The 13064-nt window shown below is 41.8% G+C and overlaps 1 protein-coding gene across 4 annotated transcripts in view; it reads left to right on the top strand.

Annotated features, from left to right (window-relative positions):
* The window catches only part of si:dkey-92j12.5 (multiple PDZ domain protein), a 48375-nt gene that overhangs the window by 16288 nt on the left and 19023 nt on the right, over positions 1–13064 (top strand). For all 4 annotated transcript variants that reach the window (XM_061680588.1, XM_061680589.1, XM_061680587.1 and 1 more), the window contains exons 15-20: positions 1561–1746; positions 1847–2008; positions 2520–2729; positions 4115–4276; positions 8874–8997; positions 10844–11042. In XM_061680588.1, the coding sequence (XP_061536572.1) occupies positions 1561–1746; positions 1847–2008; positions 2520–2729; positions 4115–4276; positions 8874–8997; positions 10844–11042 (1043 nt within the window). The remainder of the gene's footprint in view (positions 1–1560; positions 1747–1846; positions 2009–2519; positions 2730–4114; positions 4277–8873; positions 8998–10843; positions 11043–13064) is intronic.

The raw sequence follows: 13064 nt of genomic DNA, 5'->3' as shown, positions 1-13064 counted from the left end.
TAACCCCACCAGACACCTTCCTCCACCCGTTCCAACCTGCTTGGACCCGTTTCTTCACTTCCTGACCACACTCACCATTGCTCTGGACGGTTGACCCCAAGTATTTCAAGTCCTCCACCCTTGCTATCTCTTCTCCCTGTAGCCTCACTCTCCCCCCACCACCCCTCTCATTCATGCACATATATTCTGTCTTACTTTGGCTAATCTTCTTTCCTCTGCTTTCCAGTGCATGCCTCCATCTTTCTAACTGTACCTCCACCTGCTTCCTGCTTTCACTGCGGATCACAATGTCAACTGCAAACATCATGGTCCACGGGGATTCCAGTCTAACCTCATCTGTCGCCTATCCATCACCACTGAAAACAGGAAGGGGCTCAGGGCTGATCCCTGATGCAGTCCCACCTCCACCTTCAATTCCTCTGTCACACCTACAGCACACCTCACCTCTGTTCTGCTGCCCTCGTACATGTCCTGTATTATTCTAACATACTTGTCTGCCACTCCAGACTTCCGCATGCAGTACCATAGTTCCTCTCTGTGTACTTTGGGTGTCATAGGCTTTCTCTAGATCTACAAAGACACAATGTAGCTCTTTCTGACCTTCTCTAACCAGTCACCAGTTAACTGCTAGTAGTAGCAGATAACACTAGCAGTTAATGTTCTTAGTTGGTGTACATTGTGTTGCTTAAAAAGCCAAAGAAAAAGCAAATAAAACCGCCCTTGATGTCCTGATCTCACAGGAGACTTTTAATACTCGTATTTAATTAATGCTATTAATACTTAATAGATACTAATACTTTCAAAGACTTTGGGCTCTATTTTTGTAGACTGTGCAATGTGTGACGGAGCACAAATGATGGTGTATCTTGATTTTCGTGCAAGCGTAGGGTTCGCTGGTGTCAAGATGTGTAGCGATGCAGCAACGGTTTGTCCTTTGACATCCGCCCAGCACATGTGACAATTTGGTGACTGGAAGCCGGTCTAAAATTACACCTGCTCAGTAGATAGACGGCTGGTCTAATGCGATTTTACTGAATTTGATCGAGGTGCAGGCAGACATAAGTGAGCTCCACGGACGTGTGGTGGATCAGATGTATTTCAATTCATAAATATACGAAGAGCAGACATCGAACCCTCTGAATCATTGTATCAAGCAATTCATTGATCCCATTATTATTATTATTATTATTATTATTACTTTGGGGTGGGGGGTGCACATGATTGATACGGGTGGGGATAGATACATGAGCTCTGGGGACACATTCTCCACGAAATAACCAAAAGCGGGTCTAGCCAGACTCTACGCAGAGTTCCACAAAATGCAGCACTGGATTTGTGCTCATCTTGAAAATGAAGTCCTTTGTATTTTGGCCCAATTTCAAAAGGCAGTAATGTCTTAAGTGGATTAACCGCGAATTTGCGAAAGTATGTTTAATACCAGCAATAGAAAACACAACCATCTCGATACAAGCACTGAAATTGTTTTTCAGACAACAACAAATAGGCCACAAATGCGTAAATGTCTGCGGCTACATGCACATCATTTCATCTTGCTTGCAGGTGAATGGTGTCCCACTCATTGGAGAGACACACAAAGAGGTGGTCAACATCCTCAAGGAGCTGCCCATGTGTGTTTACCTGGTGTGTTCTCGCATTGTGCCCCCTGCCATTCCTGACAGCGACGAGGAAGAAGAGGATGATGGCCAACTCACCCTGAAAGAGCTCCTGGCTGAGTTCAATGACAAGGTGAATGCAGGAGGCAGATGAGAATGGAAGGGCTGCTTTTTATTCTTTTTCCATCGGCTGGATAATGTGTTTTTTTTTTTCATTTTTCCCTCCTCCCCAGTTGGATCAGGGCTGCGTTATTCCCTGTCCTACAGCCGAGGACATCACAAAGCGCGGTGTGCCCCCTATGTCGCCTCCTCTGGCCATGTGGGAGAGAGAGGCGCAGGTGGTAGAGCTGGACAAAGGCGAGTCAGGATTGGGCTTCAGCATCCTGGACTACCAGGTAATAGACAAGGCCCGTAGCCTTTCTAAAAATGCACTAGATCAGACAGGAATAAGGTCCAGTCCCGCAATGTCAGAGTCGCCTCAGTGAAGGAAATAGAGAGGGCAATATCGCAGCAGACATTTGTGTGTGAAAGTCAAAAAGAGATTTAATCTATACAAATGCGGTAGAACTTTTCTTTAAATTTTTTTAAAAAAAAGCTTAAACCCCAGTTGCACAGTAATAAAAAAAAAATAGTTTGAGAGAATTTAAAAATACCATGATCAAAACAACCCCAACCCAAGTTAGCTATTCCCAAGACCGCGCCCACGGATAACGCAATTAAAAATAAATATAAATGGGGACATTTCCTCTTGAAAATGAAGCCAAAGCTTTTATTATGCATATGTTTCTACAGTATAAAGAACATCCGAGATAAATTGTCAGTCTTAAATTTTAAAATAAAGCAGGGTATTGAAGTGGTGTGTCGAAATCTTTCATGTGCATGGTCACCCATATGTTTGTCTTGCAGGATCCGGAGGATGCCACGAAAACAGTGCTGGTCATCCGCTCCTTGGTACCGGGCGGTGTCGCTGACCGAGATGGCCGCCTGCTTCCGGGAGATCGCCTCATGTTTGTCAATGAGACCGACTTGGAAGGCTCCAGTCTGGATTATGCCGTGCATGTGCTGAAGTCCACCGGTTACGGCCCCGTGCACATTGGTGTTGCCAAACCGCTGCCGGTATGTTGGGAAAAGTGCATTTCATGTATACTGCATTTAAAGAGAATCCGGGCCAGTCAACAATGCCCTAAGACCACCAGGCTTTCACTTTGTTCAACACTACAAGATCATCTTTTATGACACTTACTGTTTGCTGTTTTAGTCCGTCGTTCAGAAAATACAGTCGTGGCCTCGTTTCAACAATTGCCAGATGCGTTGTCGACTTGAAACGCCTGTATGTGGCTCTCTTCAAAAATGGAAATTATTTGGATATGATGCCTTTCCAGCAATTAGCGTTACATTCGCCTCTGTATTCGCGCTGTGTTTTATGTTTCGATTTCTTTTTTTCCCTTGATTGTTACTCGGAACTAGGCACGAAACATTAGCTCCACACAGTCTGCCTGGGTTCTCTGCATTTTCTCAATAATGCGCATGATAATTGGTTTTAAACTGCAATCTTACTTTAGATTGCCATTCATACTGTTGAAAGGAATTGACATTATTTAGGTTTACTTTATAATAATATATTGAGCAAATATAGTACCTTTCTTATCAACCCCTTGCTCCTAACAGACGCTTTATCTTGTCTTCAGTTGAATAAATAAAAGCCCCCGGCGCTATTTGGGGAATCTCGTTAAGTGACAGCTGGCCATGTTACACAGAACCAGGCACTTTTTTTGGTTCAAGATTGAGTGCAGGAACTTCAGCAATTCTTTTACCTTTACAAAGATCACAATACTCATTTTAATTGATCTTTAAGAACAAGAACTGTTCTCTATTGTCATACTAACAGGTGTCAATATTAGTCCTTGTCACGTGGCTAAATATAAACCAAAAGATTTGAAACAGGCAGAGCATATTTATCCTTATAACAGTGGAGAATTTGCTACATCTCTTGTGTTGAATCTCATTAGATTGCGCAAGTGTACCCAATGATGTGGCTAATAAGTGTACACACATGGCATGGACATTTTCTATTGTCTCCAACAGTGACAAATATTAGAATAAGCCGGATATCAACTATGACATATCCATACCGACACAACTAATTGCCCTGTGGGACTCACATGGTATGTGACATTTTATTATCTAGGATAGCTTAAATTACTGAGTGTACTCTCAAGAACAGTTCTCTCTTGTTGTGGACTGTGGCCTGGTAACAAGGACCAGTGGGTCCAGTTACAGACCGTCTGAATATTTAATGCCCCTCCGAAGTGAACACAAAGCTCAGCCACACTAGAAATGCAGAGGCAAGAGGAGGAGGAGTGAGGGCTGTCTAATTTACTGCCACCTTCTCTTGCTTACTTGCCTCATACGTTGTAGTTTTGGCACTTTTCAGCACAGCGATACATGGATGTTCTAAGAGCAAGCTGCTACATTTCACATTGGTAATCGTGTGTCGTCAGCTGGAACTTTGCGGTGGCTTGACGCCCATCTTGGAGAGGAGCACGCGGGCATCCTGCGATGACAGCGAGAGCCACACACGTGTCAACCTGCTAGCTGAAGCAGCCGAGGCCGACGCTTGCGACCTGGCGGATAACAACGTCCGACCATATTACAACAACTCTGTAAGCTCTATGCACAACACCTAAACCAATAGCTAACACTTTTGTTTTGTCTATTCTTCTTCCGCACAGTAGACAGCGTCTACTGTAGGGGTCATCAAGCGTTTGGAAACTGAAAGCTACTTCTTGGCTGATGATTCATGCGAAGGGCTTCCAGATTGATTTGGACTTTTTTTTTTTTTTTTTTAGAACTTCATTTTAATTTGTATTTTCACAGTAACATAATAACACGTTTCCTTTTATATACAGTACGTTTCTGTTTTACAGTTGTGCAAATAGTAGAGATTGAGCGATATGGGTTTTTCAGGACTGGTACCGATACCAATTATTAGTAGTTAAGAAGGCCGATAACGCCGATATTTGGAGCCGATATTCATTTGCAGTAAAAGTGTAAAAATTGGCGTAAAAGATTTTAATAATACAAACACTTAACTCCATTTAAATGCCTTAAGCTGAATAAATGCCTTATTCAACCAAACAAAATACAAATAAATAGCTCCAGAAGTGCATGGAGTTCCTAGACTCACAAGCATCTCTTATAACGTTAAATAAAAAGCTTCCTGAATTTTTTTCCACAGTAAATAAAGCAACATTTAACTATAACTGAAATGACTTTGTTTGAAGTTCAAACACAACACAAGGTACAGGGAGTTAACAAGCTCAGCAGCATCTCTTGGAAAGTGAAATGAAACTCATACTATTGTCAACATAACACACATTCTCCCATCGAGTCTGCTCAGCATTTAGAGCAGGACCAGCGAGCTAATGTTACACTCAAAACTAGTCAGCCTTCATCTCAACGTACCTCCCTGCGACAAAACAAGACTGAATTGAATTTCTTACTCCCTAACTATCATCACACACACACTTCTACAATCACTGACTGTTTCCACATGGATGTCATCAACAGCAATATTTCAGGTGATTTACAGACATCAGCGAGCAGAGCTGCCGCTTTACTCCGCCCTTAACGTTACGTTATTGTGGTAGTCGTGAGCTGTTGAGTTTTTCATGTGACTTTCATGTAAACTCGCACTATTCTCCACATTGCATACATTCTCCCCATTGCTAATACATAGTCTGTTTAGCGTTTAGAGCCAGACCGGCGAACTAATGTTACGATAAAGGCAAATAGCGTGCTTCCCTCCAATAAAACGTGAATTAATTTTTTTGCGCACTTGTTTTCAATCACACACACATGCTTTTGCTATCACAGACTGTTTCCATGTCGATATTATCACCATCCTTCTTTCGAGTAATTATGAGATATGTCGGGAGATACTCTGAGCTAGCAGAGCTGCCGCTAATGTTTACTCCGCTCTTACGTTAATATGTAATGTAATGTTAGTAGTAGTTGTGAGATGTGGAGCACTGGGATGTTTATTTCAATTTTGAGAGAGTTTTCTGCGTTTACCTTCGACGCATGAGTTTTGCTCTCCGGAGCGTCTCCACACGAGAAAACCTTTTCTCTCTCCGGCGTGTGTTTGTGAGGAGAGCTTCCACTTCAGATGGGCTCTGCCCCTTACTCGTGCTGTGGCTGCTTAACCAATCAGATGGGTGGAACAATGCTGGAGACAGAAATGGCAGGAGAGAGAGAGAGGCGTGGCTGCATCTGAGCCGAAATAATACAGTTTGAAATTAATTTCTTGATAGCGGCACATCAGATTAAAAAAAATACAGATGCCGATATATGTAAGAATTCCAAATATAATATAATCGGGCCTGCCGATAATCGGTCGATCTCTATCAAAGAGGCATATACAATGTCTTGTAATATTCATGAAAATATCGAGTAAGCATGAATGGAAAATATTGGCAATGGCATTACAGACAGTCGAAGAAAAAGAAGGAAAATAAAATGAATCAGTGCACGTAAATCCACTCCAGCTAGCCGGGGCCATCTCGAAGGTCATTTTGGGCACATGCTCAGTTGCCAGTTTGTGTCATGTTAGCAGTCTGATATGCACTTTTGAAGCAACACATTTTCTCGACTTGTGTTATTATTAATAATTCCACTGCGACCCTAGTCAGGATGAAAAGTACAGAAACTGGATGGATGAATGTTGTGAAGACACTGATCATGTTAATTATTTCTCTCAATAATTATGTTAACAGTTATTTAACTAAACTTGCAAGCATTTACTTCTTGAAATCATCACTTCTACAATATTCCTAGGAAATCACAATGTCCCATCATTGGTGAGCTATTTTTTCGAACAAGCCAGCGGGCTTGTCATGTGATCCCTGGGGGCTCCATGAAGGTGACCCTTCTACTATCCGCATCAAACTGTCATCTTGCACATGCTACAACGCACTCTATGCGCTCAACACTGTCCGGGAGGAATACATTTAACATTAGTTTTGTATTTTGTAGTTAGCGATATTGTAGAACTTGCATTGCAATATTGTGTGGGTTGCGTCTCGTGAAGCCGATTATTACCAAAATATTAGAAACAGCTCTCAGTATGAGGCGGTGCAGTTCGACAATACTACAAACTACAACCGTGATTTAAAAAAAAATCTTGTGATGGCAGAAATTGTTATACTCTTCTTGTCTGGATCTCGTTAGATCGTTAATAGTTAGTAGTCGTAATGTTGTGGTTTTGCTGTGTATCAGGTCTTGAGACCCTCATTATTACAGCCGAGAAGTACTAATTGCATGTCTTAAAGTAGATCACAATGCTGTTCTGTCGCGTCTTTTGTATGGAAAGCTTAGAGTAGGCTGTATCGGTATCACTGCGTCAGGTGCAGAGAAAGTGCTCCCTGTCAAAGACTTGTTTCTCTCTTGTAGCAGCCTATTGTGTCAAACTTTGCGTAATTGCCTGTAATTGTCTGTTGCTGTAAGCGTAGCCTATGCCTCGTGCACGGTGACAGCACGCGGTGCAGCGCAAGAACATGATCTACCCTTGTCTCGCACGTAGCTAGTTGCACACGCTGAGCTCTCTCATCAAAGGTGTTGCAAAGGTAGCGTCTGAACTTCAGTGCTTCCTGTGAAGGTTCAAAGAACTTCTCCTCACTCAACCTTTCTCTTTATGGAAGCATCCACCGGGAACAGAGTAGTCTACCTTTGTTGGTCTGCCGCATCCTAGAAGCAATCCAGAGGCCTTCACCCTACAAACTTATTACTTTTGAAAATGACTTTTTTTTTTTTCACGTCATGCTTCCTGTGCTTCTGAGGACGCTGTCAGAGTTAAAACTCGGAAGCTAACATGTTTGTCTTTTCTGTGCTGTTGTTTCTTATGAGACCTTGTTCATATTTGCTGAACAGACACGACTGGAACAATCCACTGGCTGGTTTGTTCATAGCAAAGACAAAATCCTCGCATGTCTTCTGCAAGTCCTCTACCGTTTTCAATTCTCAAACAAGGATTAACATTCGATCTTTAATCTTTATGTTATATGGGACTCATTGAAACACATTGCAACTGCCAAGGTCGAACAATAACCTCCCCACAGAGTTGCTAAAAAATCCAATGTTTCAATATTAATTAATGGAAATCGAATTAAGCCACTTTGGAGTCAAACGATGGCCATCATAAGACCTTTATTTTATTGTTATAGTTGTAACATTAACTGTCATACAACTGTAAAAAGAAGTTAAAGGTTCCATCATAAAAAAACAACGGCGCACTCATCTCAAGACGGGCTTCGGTCTCGCCACGGACGTTTATTGCGACTTTGGACTGGAGGGATCTGGAGGGAAAAGCTTTTTTGAAAAGATTTCATGCTTTCAAATGCAGCAATGTGACAAGTGGCCGCAACCTGAGTGGAATTTTCTCCAAAAAACATGAGCCCTTGAAACGGCTCCAAAATCCTCCATAACAAATCAATTCCAGAAAAAAGCAATTGATGACTAAAGTACATGACCTATTCTTCTGTCCACACTGCTCTCCTGTCAAATAATGTTCCTATTTGCGATATTTAATTTGAATTCTTATGGCAGGGACGCCTTTTGCAACGCAACGATAATTTTGATGCGACGACTTGGAGAGCACCTCGAAACCTTATTGGTGCATATTTCTAACTGAAATGTATTGGTGCATATTTCTAACTGAAATCTTTCGGCCAATCACAAAAAGGGTTGATGAAATGAAAGGGTTGAGGAGATATGTTGAGAAATAATCACATTATGCTGTTTTTCTCCAATTTGAAGGCGTCTAATTTGAAGGCGATATTCCACATAAAACGCTCCCCAAAAAGGATTTTTTTTCTGGCACAAAGATTTCTCAGGAACTCATCATCAGATTTCCATAATTCTTGGTGCGTTGTACTCAGGCCATTCCAACCACCATTGCATCTTGTCACATCGCTAATTAAATGTTCACATATTTTCCGTCAAATAAAACCATGTGATGATCATTTTTAGAAAAGTAACAAGCAAGTCCTCCGCCAATTTCAGAAGAGGCAATTCCTATCGTTTTTAATGATCTTCAAGATACCATAGGTCAGATTTTACACACATGTACAGGCACAGTGATGATTTTTTTTTTACACAATTGTCAGTCGCTGCTCTTTGAAGGTTGCGTAATCATTTAGTTTGGTTGTCAGAATGAGAGTGCTGATGATTTTGAAAGATATCTGTGTGTGTATTTCTTTTCAGGAAATCCAGCCACATCTGCGTTTTGGCATCAAGGAAGACAACGACATGCAGCCTGCCCCTCCGCTGCCCCCGCGTACCAGCTTTGAGAAGACAATCACAGTTGTCCGGGGCAACCGTAGCCTTGGTATGTCCTCCGTCTTACTCATGGTGATGGTGTCTTGGTGTGTGTACATCGCAGGCATGGCCATCATGGCAATAATAGGCAGCGGTGATGATGGCCGCCCTGAAGAGGAATGGTGAAGTGCTGTGGTCTGTGTTTTTGTGTGTGCATTACAGTATATCATATGAAGCAGAGCTATTGAAACCAGAGATGGAAAATGTTGACTGGAGAGGCCTGTCTGGACTGCCAAAGTAAATACAGTCTAGTACAATATTTCGAGGATTCGGGTACAGACAAACAGCCCACCAACCTAATGGTGCCACATGTTACATAAGAAAGCAGTTGAAGTGCGAAAATATACTCGTGTCACTGCGCTACTGTCAAAGGTACAAGTTGTTATTTCCTTCTGTTTAGGAAATGGGTCTCTTCACATAGAAATACTAAACTCACTTTTCTTTGAATATTATTGACTTATTGTTGCCAGAGCCATACCGTCCTGACAAAGACGTATGTATTGCTTTCCGACATCACAAAAAGTTCCACTAGCGATTCTATGGTCATCGTCACATTTTATTCCTTATCATCTCTGGTCCTCATGTGGCGGAATCCCAAAAACACATGAAACCAAAGGGGGGAAAAAAAGCATCATCTTGCCTTATGTCATGCGCAAAGGACTTTTTAAAAGGCATATATTCCCAGAAATTATTAATTTACAGGATGTTTAACTTTAGAGATTCTGCATTATGTACATTTTCAGTGTAACTATGTATAGCTAAATGCATATATTGTATCTTTGTAGAAGACATTTTATATTTATATTCTAATCTAGCGGGGGAGGTGCAAGGTTTCAGTATAGTGGCCCTATCATATACAGTCCATTTTGTGTGATATATGTTGTTATTAGGTGCCATTGACAGTAATACCTGTTACTTAGCGTTGTCCGTTCATTGTTGGAGACAGACATATAGTACAATTACGTTTGAAGAATATATTGTATGGAGGCTTTGATCGGATGCTTAAAGGTAAGAGGTAGATGGATTTGCATGAACTTCGCTATAGCTCATGAAAAAAAAAACAAGACTATAAAACTTCTGTTTAGTCATAGTTGGCCTGAGGTGGTGTAAGCATACGAGACCTATTGTAGGTATAATCAACTCAAAAGCGGTTCAATTTTAACAGCAGTATTATCTTTGGAAGTAATACAATTTGGGTCAGTGTTTCAACTCATGGCGATTTTGAATAATGTATGACTTTGTGTTTCACTTGTCTTTGAAATGTGTTTTCTGTTTTGTCCTGTCGGCTTCACGAGCTGTTTATTGTAATCCCATGCACTATGATTGTATTGTAATTTGCAAAATAATAAAATATTCATTTGATCAAAAATAAGCAGTCATTTCTTTGACCAGCTTCAAATTATGTACGACCATAGTGTGGTGGATGTGTCTTTCGTTAGACCAGGATGTTTGTGTGTGTGCGTGATTTAGCCACTTCTGTAATCAGCCTAGCACACCAACTGATAAAGCCGCAGTCAAGTGTTTGTGCCAACCAACGCTTGTTACTCCTCTGGTCACCTGTGACCTATGACCCCAGTGGGTGTGTGCGTGGGTGTTCTTGATACAGGTGCGAGTGCAAGGGGTGAGGCTGTGCGAATGTCAAGCATGCGTAGCCGTGTTTGTGTGCTAATCTGCCTAGTGTCCGTCTTGATTATGCTGATTACGCCGCCGTCAGGTGTCTGTTTGGACAACTGTCTGACTGTTTGGCATGTGTTCAAAGACCCATTAGCCGCCCCTCCACTCACCTGTGTGTGCACGCGTGTGTGTGTGTTTTTTTTTTTTTTTTTTCTTGTGCACGTGCTCACGCACGTTGGCAGGGATGTCGGTGAGTGCTATCCAGGATGGCTCAGGCATGCTGGTGCGCAGTGTGGCCCCCGGGGGCTCTGTCAGTCACGATGGCAGACTCGGGGCGGGTGACGCAATCTTGGCGATCAACGGCGAATGTACGTCCAACCTGACCAACGCCATGGCCCGGTCAATGCTACGTAGACACTCTGTCATTGGGCCGGAGCTCAGGTGAGGCAGAGGACCAAACAAATAAGATGCACTGCGATTTTTAAACGTCAAAAGTCCACTAATTAGCATATCGCTGCCGTATTCGCATCTCCCAAATATGGATGTAAGAGGGTTCGGCCCGACGCCCGCGATATACAAAATTAGACTTGTCATATTTGTGATTTATTATGTGACAAAACCAGTTGAGGACACCCTGAGCAAGATAACACTAAAGCAAGCTATACGTTTTAATTGGGTCTCAAAATGTGAACTTGTCAACCGCACATTCATTTTTACTAGGTAGTCCAAGCTCAACAAATAAGTACATTTTATTTATAGAGCACTTTACACAGAGAGGAATCACAAAGTGCTTCACAATTCAGTCATACATATGGTAGAAAACATTTGAAAAACAATCTATTCTTACTGGAATCTCTTTGCCGAAAGGAAGCGCATTCCACAATCTGGGGAAAAGGTCAGAAGTTGAGAAATATTTTTGAGGTGGAAAAAGCAGGAATTAGGTGACCGTTGACCAAAAGGTTCAGATAAGCATCACAGGAAAATCCTCTCTGGTTTCTACCCTGCGCTTCCCTTGAGTCACAGGAACTTTCTTTCAGTGCTCAGTTTTTCTGCTCTCATTGTAAGGAAGAAGCAGGTGCTTACTTCCCCATTTAGTGCTTGACTTACATCCTGACATTCAACACTGGTCACAATAAAATGACCTCATACATATCGGTCCCGTTAAGAAGCTTTGACTGCGTGAATTTTAACATGGGGACTGTAATAAACTTTTAACAGTGTCTTCCAGCATTGGCACAGGCTTTATGTAGAGTTCTCACAAACAGTTGTAAAAATTCTAACACAATAACACAATATACTATAAGAAAAAAAAAATGGACTCTTAGTTCACAAGCATAAGATTTGTCTGTAATAATGTGCGGCGAAATGAAAGCACTTTAATATTACATATGATGATTTGGATGCAAAAATGGTTCTTATTTTTATAAGGTATTAGTATTAAGCCAGTAAATTAGCTTCAAAGCGGTAAGGAGGACCACAGATTGTTCTCAATATTAAAATCCACTGTGAGAAAACTAAACACCTGCCTGATTGCGTTCTAATGGACTTTTTCATGTCGTAGCTCAAAACTCGGTTTGTAAGGAATATACAAATATCCTAATAGAATATGCAGAAATAATGATAGATAATGTCTCATGTATTTATGATAGACATGCATACATGTCTATAACAACACACGTATGCAAGTGCAGTCTAACGAGATCCAATGCAAGACAAACACAGACCGGACGAGAGAGCACGTAACCGAGGCGACCGCACAGTTAGGCGTCACCTTGGAATCTTTACGAGTCATTTGTGATTTTGGTGGCATTACAAAAAAATAGAAAACAATCTAAACATTAGCTACATTAGAGAACAGAGACCTGAGATATTTGGCCCCTCTATTATAGCTGGATTTGTTTAGCTCATAAGCTATTTTCTTTTCGACACTGCAATCATAGTTTGCCGAGGGAGACGATGACATTTTAAACATTACTTAAAGGCATATTCGATGCATTTTTGCTATTTAAATAACAGTTCTGTTCCTCATCCCCGTTGCACCGCTGGCCTGCAAAACACCCACTCGCTCGTTCCCTTCAACCTTTCTCACTCATGCTTGCTTGCACACACACACACACACACACACACACACACACACACACATGTGCAGCCTTTCATTGCTCTAACCTCCCAAAACATCCGTTTCCTGCTATGAGAAAAATCTCTGAATAATTCATCTGTCATCTCACCTTGAACACCGCTCTTCGGAATAAAGGAACACTTTAAATAGCCATGCACGCAAAGGTTTAGCACACAAACACACACACATGGTCGCACTGCCTCCTCCTGACAGCACCGCAGACAAACTTAGCAGGGAGTGGACACAGATGAGCCTTCCAGTAAGACAGGCATGCAAGGGTGAGGGCTTGCCACTATAAAAGGTGCTTCTGCCGAGACAAGCCAGGCTGTCCACATGGCTCAGTC

The sequence above is a fragment of the Phycodurus eques genome, chromosome 6 (genome assembly GCF_024500275.1).
Source record: "Phycodurus eques isolate BA_2022a chromosome 6, UOR_Pequ_1.1, whole genome shotgun sequence".
Lineage (NCBI taxonomy): Eukaryota > Metazoa > Chordata > Actinopteri > Syngnathiformes > Syngnathidae > Phycodurus > Phycodurus eques.
This window is presented reverse-complemented; position numbering and strand designations above follow the sequence as displayed.